Source organism: Salvelinus sp. IW2-2015, linkage group LG28, assembly GCF_002910315.2.
Source record: "Salvelinus sp. IW2-2015 linkage group LG28, ASM291031v2, whole genome shotgun sequence".
Lineage (NCBI taxonomy): Eukaryota > Metazoa > Chordata > Actinopteri > Salmoniformes > Salmonidae > Salvelinus > Salvelinus sp. IW2-2015.
In genome coordinates, this window is record NC_036868.1 from 16233456 (window position 1) to 16241703 (window position 8248).

Genomic DNA, 8248 nt, shown 5'->3' on the forward strand with positions numbered 1-8248 from the left:
GATGGAACTATCTCCTGAACTGGAGATAGAGCGTAGTAATGAAGATCATGAGGAAGATCCATTAGTGATAGCAGTGCTTGATTTCTCTGTTAATTAGACAGTGGTTGACTCAGCCATCTAAATGTTCTACATAGGAAATAGGTGCTTCTGCTGCCACGCTTAAGTGAGCATCATTAGACACAACTGCTGTCTTATAGAAACCAAAAGAGCTGTCATTAGGAAAGTGATCTCACACCTTTTAATCGGGAAKCCGGGAAAACCTTTTGGCTTTTTAGCATCAATGGAAAAACTATGACATTAAAGAACTCAAATGTATCACACCTCAGTTTTAACATAATGCATCTGCAGGATGTAGATGAAATACATCTTTCATGCAAATAGTGAGAATAACAGTCCAATGGCCTCTTAGTCTTTGTRAGACTCCTTTGTCAGGTGAAATAAAATGAAGCGTTTGACAGTGAGGAGGGGTTTGGAGCATGTTGCTGAGACAATGTTTTTTATTATGGAATGCATTGTGTGACAAATTGCTTTTCACTGTAGTTTGTAAGAGAGCAGAGTACATCTGTCAAAACTAGTGTGAAGGATGACGCAAAGGGGGGTTTGTGCAATCTATAATAAAACATAAATCATTATTTTACAAAGTAAAACTGGACAGAACCTTTAGGCCTCTGTGACAAGGTCAGAAGCAAGATGACAAAGAAGAATGTTGTAAGAATGGCCAGCTTTGATATTGTGAAAATGATCAAAAAACAATACTTTTCGGAGATGTTTGAAGTGTAGGTGTATCCAAATGGAAGGCATCATTAGGTGTGTATTAGAGCCTACAGCTGTGCAGTGCAGTAGAAAGACAGTCAGGGTACTTTATGATGGAGCTAACTGAAGAGTAACATGCTGTAGAAATCCAATCGATTGGATCTAAAGACAGCTAGCTCTCGTGTTCAATAGAGACTTCTCACACCTATTCTTTTACAAGGCCTTACACATGGCTTTTATCATCTTCCTCCTGTCAGTATGCGCTAGAAACTGAGGCGGGCCACTCGATAGAAACAGCATTTGATCAATTGGCTGTAATTGGCAATAATATTGGAATGATTTCAGCCAAGCCACGCCAAGTGAATGCCCAGCCCACCACATTGAGTTGAGTTGAGTTTGTGAATGATATCATATTGCTGTAGAAGTTCTTGTGTGTTCCTCAAAACTCAGTGTGTGTTAGCTGGGCTTCTCTCTCCCCTCCAGTGAAGAGGAGCTGACTGGTGTGGCTGCTCATCTGAGCCTTCAGTCAGAACACCATAATTACGCTGCTCCYGATGGCTTGCATATTGTCTTGCTGTTGGCTAGGCTTGAAAAAAGCTTTTAATCTTTAGCATACAATAAAATTGTCTCACTCAGCAGACGCGTCAATCTGCAGCTATTCTTAACATGTGTTTCTGTAATCCCTTATCACTACTGGGGAGCTTGGCCTTTCCGTATCTCTCTCTCGCTCTCTACTCTCCCTCTCCCTCTCTCAGCACTTGGCCCTGTGTAACAGAGAGTGACATGTGTGATTGTTCCTTTCCCCTCATAAGGAATTACAGTTGCGAGCGTGACTTCCTTTCGGGCTGTCTGTGTGCGGCTGGGCTCCTCGCGAGTCACAGAACCTCAGTATAATCTCCATGACGTTGGCTGTCAGGGTGGCTGGGAGCCATGCCTTCTGAGGTACCCACCATCCTCTCTCTCTCTGTCTTTGAGACTCCATGACATCAATCTGTGCGTAGTTTGTATATCACTTCTCCTGGCACAAACAAATACACACACACACACACACACACACACACACACACACACACACACACACACACACACACACACACACACACACACACACACACACACACACACACACACACACACACACACACACACACACACACACACACACACACACACACACACACACACACACACAACACACACACACACACACACACACACACACCACTTCTCCTGGCACAGACAAATAACACACACACACACACAAATACTGGCACATACTGACTGAGTTGTCTTATTTCTCACACACCCCCCCATGCACTCCTCTGGGGCATGGAGGAGTTAACTTGGCAGAGGTTTCTCCGTTTCTGTGAGGTGGCTTTGATCCATAATCTGAGGATGGCATTTTTCTCCAGGGACTGTGACATTGCAGTGGTGCTGTGCTGGTAGTTTTGCAGGCTGGCTGCTGTAGCTGCTGGGCAGACGGCTGGGCTAATTCACTCTGACTAACAGGAAGTTACACGACAGCAGAACAGGCAGCTTAAGAAAATCTGACTCCCTCGCTTTGAGAGGCAAAACAAAGTAGACAGCTTAAAGAAGAGGTTTGTACGACGACAAGTCTCACCAAATGTTCAGGTAAATGCTGATGAGAAAATATTGATCAGTCTAATAGCATAAACTGTAGCTATGCAGCCGTTCATCCTGCACTTGTCTATATTTTTTTGGAGCATGTCTGCAAGATGTTCATTCTTAATACTCTCATATCATTTAAATAGGATTATCTTAAATTGAATTTCTAATCGTCCTTCCAACACAAACTAAATTGTCAAACTTAATCAGTCTGCAAGTGCTGAAGACTTTTTCTATTCCCTGTGGGTGTAGTAGGCATGCAGCTGGTAGCCTGTGTAGCAGTGCTGGTGTTCTGGGTGGCAGAAGCTGTAGAGAGCTGTCCTGATGTCTGTAAATGCACCAAGAAAACCAGCCCTGAAAGGTCAGAGGTCAACTGCCACAAGAAGGGGATGAGGACATTTCCCTCCAAACTGCCCCCTGATTCCTGGATCCTAAAGATGGGTGAGTCCACTTATTGTTTGCAATTGTGGGAAAACCACCGTCTCACTTTAGTATGTGCCAGCTATTTGGCTCCAAATCGATATGTTATTTTATTGACATAACCACAAGAAAGAGGCTGGTATTACCATCTTCCAATGGTATTGATTTCTCATGCTGTTTCTGTGGTCCATATCCCAGGCGAGAACGGAATAGTCGACCTCCCAGCAAACGTCCTGAAACCCATCCCCAAGATCGAAAGCATCAACTTGGAACGCAATGCCATCAAATCAATACACCCCCAGGCCTTCTKTGGAGCCCAGAGACTGATGCTGATCAATCTGTATGGGAACCAGATCAACAAACTCCCTGTGAAAGGCTTCCAGGATCTCATCAACCTCCGCTTCCTCATGCTGGGCCAGAACCAGATCTCCAGTGTCAAACCAGACATGTTCACAGGCATGCGGAACCTTTCAGACCTGGACCTGCCCCTCAACTCTCTAGTTGCCCTTCCTTCCAACGCCTTCAAGCCTCTGAACGCCCTAAAGGTTCTGGACCTGGCCCTCAACCGCATCGAGAGGATCTCCCCCAAAGGCTTTGTGGGCCTGACAGAGCTGCTGTTCCTCAACCTGGACAACAACAGTCTGAAGAGCATCTCGGCTGGTGCCTTCAAGCCTCTGGCCTCCCTGGAGATGCTGGTGCTGGATAACAACCTGCTGTCCACTTTGACCTCAGCCACTCTGGAGGGCCTGTCCAACCTTCAGGAGCTCTACCTGAGGAACAACGAGCTGGAGAGGCTGCCCCAGGACCTGTTTAGACATACACCCAAGCTCTCCCAGCTGGCCCTCAGTGGAAACCGTCTCAAAAACATGGATGGAAACATTTTCACCCAGCTGTCTGGTAAGAGATGAATAATGTACAACAAACTTTTCTAGGTGTTTATTCAAATGCATTTGTGGACTATATGTGTCATATGTGTACTTCATGTTTGACCATTTGTTCATAAAAAGTAATATACATTTCTATTATAAAAAAAAGTGTCACAATGAGCATAATCTGATTGTCCTCTACCTCCTGCCAGGCCTGAAGGAGGTGTATCTCCATGACAACCCCTGGACATGTGACTGCAACATCAATGGCCTGGTGCGCTGGGTGTCCCAGACAAAGGCCAACCTTTCCCCTCTGGAGTCCCTGAGGTGTGTTGCCCCGACAGAGTACCGCAACAAATCCCTCAGCAGCCTCAAAGACCAGAACCTACGCTGCCGGGCCTAGACTAGAGCCAAACCAACCTTTACTCTGTGCTGTCGGGCCTACACTAGAGCCACTCAAACCTTTACTCTGTGCTACCAGACCTAGACTAAAGCCACACCAATCTTTCCTCCACACCAGCATCCTGCATCAGCCACGTTACATTTTTACATTTTACATATTTTGCAGACACTCTAATCCAGAGCGATTTACAGTAGTGAGTGCAGACATTTGCATATGTTCCTGCTACAGAGTAACCTGTTATACAACACTTAATACTTAGCTATGGTCCAACGACAGGACAGTTACTCATTATTGTGCAACCCTAGCCTAGGTCCAGCCACAGAATGCCATGTCATTGTGCAACATCTAGGCAGCCACGGCCCAATAACTGACAATTGTACAATTAGCTTTTACTGTACAACCATAAGCGAAAGTTATTATAAACTCATAATAAATGTCCCGTTTATTTTCAGCAAACTTAACGTGTAAATATTTGTATGAACATAACAAGATTCAACAACTGAGACATAAACTGAACAAGTTCCACAGACATGTGACTAACAGAAATGAAATAATGTGTCACTGAACAAACAATGTGTCACTGCACCAGATTTGCCAGTTCTTGCTGTGAGATGTTACCCCACTCTTCCACCAAGGCACCTGCAAGTTCCCAAACATTTCTTGGGGGAATGGCCCTAGGCCTCACCCTCTGATCCAACAGGTCCCAGACGTGCTCAATGGGATTGAGATCCGGGCTCTTTGTTGGCCATGGCAGAACACTGACATTCCTGTCTTGCAGACAATCACGCACAGAACGAGCAGTATGGCTGGTGGCATTGTCATGCTGGAGGGTCATGTCAGGATGAGCCTGCAGGAAGGGTACCACATGAGGGAGGAGGATGTCTTCCCTGTAACGCACAGCGTTGAGATTGCCTGCAATGACAACAAGCTCAGTCCGGTGATGCTGTGACACACCGCCCCGGACCATGACGGACCCTCTACTTCCAATTCGATCGCGCTCCAGAGTACAGGCCTCGGTGTAACGCTCATTCCTTCGACAAATAAATGCAAATCCGACCATCACCCCTGGTGAGACAAAACCACAACTCGTCAGTGAAGAGCACTTTCTGCCAGTTCTGTCTGGTCCAGCAACGGTGGGTTTGTGCCCATAGGCGACGTTGTTGCCGGTGATGTCTGGTGAGGACCTGCCTTACAACAGGCCTACAAGCCCTCAGTCCAGCCTCTCTCAGCCTATTGTGGACAGTCTGAGCACTGATGGAAGGATTGTGCGTTCCTGGTGTAACTCGGGCAGTTGTTGTTGCCATCCTGTACCTGTCCCGCAGGTGTGATGTTCGGATGTACCGATCCTGTGCAGGTGTTGTTACACGTGGTCTGCCACTGCGAGGACGATCAACTGTCCTTCCTGTCTCCCTGTAGCGCTGTCTTAGGCGTCTCACAGTACGGACATTGCAATTTATTGCCCTGACATCTGCAGTCCTCATGCCTCCTTGCAGCATGACTAAGGCACGTTCACGCAGATGAGCAGGGACCCTGGGCATTTTTCTTTTGGTGTTTTTTCAGAGTCAGTCGAAAGACCACTTTAGTGTCCTAAGTTTTCATAACTGTGACCTTAATTGCCTACCGTCTGMAAGCTGTTAGCGTCTTAACGACCGTTCCACAGGTGCATGTTCATTAATTGTTTATGGTTCATTGAACAAGCATGGGAAACACTGTTTAAACCCTTTACAATGAAGATCTGTGAAGTTATTTGGATTTCTACAAATTATCTTTGAAAGACAGGGTTCTGAAAAGGGCTGTTTCTTTTTTTGCTGAGTTTAGCTGTACAAGCCAAAGAGAAAGAAGAGCTGAAGGGGATATGTAATAGCTTGCCCTGAGCTTTCTGTCATTGAAATATTATACTTTCCATCAACCCCAAACACAGAATTTACACGTTCGTTAAACCTGCTATTACCGAAGTGCGCTGTGAAACATGCTACTGTAATACCCTCATTAATACTGCTCCTGCTTTATTTTTTATTCTTGCATATTTTATATTAACTGAAATTAATTTCTAGCACTTCTTTACAGTAATATCCTATGCTGATAAACCTATCATCTTAACATTAGCTTTTTTTCATAACTCAATATGTATATAGTGCAATTGTATTATTTTCACAGATATGGAATCATTCCATGCTTATTAGTTTGATATCTTTGAGGATTTGGCTATGCTTCCGAGCTTGTCTCTGTAGGTTGTAATGAGTGAATCTCCTAATCTAAAGCACAATGAATATATCTTATTGTTTCCATTGAGTGAAAAATATGTACTGCTATTGTACTTGTTCAATCCTAAAACAGCATTTACTAAGTCTGTAGTCTAATTGATTTCATACTGTACATACATTTTGAAATAAAGGCCATTGTGCAATGAACAGCATGTCATCTCTCACAGTTACTGAAGTTCAGTGGATCTTGTTTGTACACATGATTTCATAACATCAAGAGTTATTCAAGCCTTAATACCAACTGCAAAATTATTCATAAGTTCAGAAAATGCAGCTATTTTCTGCTCCAGCCATTTTTGTGTAGAGAAGTGCTGCTTCAAAGAGGGAAAGTAGGTTAAAACATCCTTTTACTTGCAAAGTGACGGTAAACTCCCATCACCACCTGAGAAGGAATAAGGAATTCCTCATCAGATTGTTACAGCTGAATAAGCTTCCATAGAAATCATCGTTCCACCTCCACATTCCAGAGCCAGTCAGACAGGCTGCTGAGGCAGCATAGACCTGAGCATCTAGGCAGGCCTTCCACCATGGCACAGTTCTGTCGCAAATGCTAACCTGTCTTACCTTTCACATGGCTGGCTTTCCATTGTAGCAGAAACAACATAAGGTAGGGGGTATAGTTATAGTAGGCCTATAGTATGCAGTGAAAATAGGCTATTATGTAACTAGCTTTCTACAGCTCTAAATCAATGAATTATAATGTACATCAAAGTATTTTTGGATCACCTGTATTGGTATAGAAAATTACACTTCAAAACAAACCAATTATGGTCAGTGATACACAGCATATAGAAGAAAGAAGAAATGTCATTAATTAGCTCCAAAAATGTCTGAATCCTGGTTGTCCATGATCTCACAGTGCTGATAGAGTGAACCAGCAGATGGTGTTGGAATGGACAGTTGGAAAACCCCGCTAGTCTGGAGCCAGAAGCTGTCTGATGACACTCACTCACCTTACCTGCACAATCCAAACCACAGGCCCCACATTTTTATGGTCGCAAGACTCATGATTAGTTTGCTTCTTTATGCGTCTCCCGCATAGCAAGCTGGCTGTCTTCCTTCAATTACCTTCCATAAATGTATACATGCATTGGGAAATCATTGTTGAAGGGATGGGAAATACAACACTATTACGATATTAAGTGAAAGAAATCTGTCAATTCAATTGAGGAAACATGTTTGACATCAAAACAGTGTGATAAAGGTTTGAAATTATAGTACAAACAGTATGGAATACAACGTTGTATAGAGGCCCCCTCTACTGTACATAGAATTGGGCTGCAGACAACAGCCCATGGTCTATGTTGTAATATCTGTTGTCTGATCCTTCACAACCCACTCTTACATTCCCACACACATCATGATGTATCAGGCCAGGGACAGCTGACAGGGTTGGGGAGGCGGCTCAAAACTCAGAAAGTGAGATAAACAAGTTAATTCAATTTGGGTTGATGTGTGGAGGTTGCAAATTGAATCAGCCATTGTAATTCTAAATTGTGTGGCAAGCTAAATGGGAAAACAGATCACAGAAAYGGGATAGCTGTAGAAAGACATGGTTGATAAATAGAGCGAAGCCAGTTGACAATGGTAACCTGAGTGCCCACCTCAGCTGACGCATCAGCTGAGATTGCAACAATTAAATGCTACCTTGTTTGGGGGTCTATTTAAGCTGACTGGTTCTGCTCACACACCCTGCCGCTAGTATGCATTTGCTTATTTTGCTGCTGCTGTAACTACCTGTACTCGCTATGCTGATGTTTTCTGATATGAAATGTTCTTTGCGAATGCTCGCTAGCTGTGTTTGAACCTTGCCCGCGTCGTTTAATATGCTCATGTTGCAATGTTTGGCTGCTGTGGGGATGTCATTGATTGCGAGTGTCAAGCATTACATTTGACATTTAGCAGACGCTCTTATA

The 8248-nt window shown here is 44.1% G+C and overlaps 1 protein-coding gene across 1 annotated transcript; it reads left to right on the forward strand.

Moving 5' to 3' along the window:
* Positions 1 to 2063: 2063 nt before the first annotated feature.
* Positions 2064 to 6479, forward strand: LOC111954562 (leucine-rich repeat-containing protein 15-like). Its single transcript, XM_023974391.2, has 4 exons — positions 2064 to 2385; positions 2632 to 2820; positions 2998 to 3696; positions 3878 to 6479. The coding sequence occupies exons 2-4, from the start codon at positions 2637 to 2639 to the stop codon at positions 4066 to 4068; spliced, it is 1074 nt and encodes a 357-aa protein (XP_023830159.1). The 5' UTR covers positions 2064 to 2385; positions 2632 to 2636; the 3' UTR covers positions 4069 to 6479.
* The last annotated feature ends 1769 nt before the right edge of the window (positions 6480 to 8248 follow it).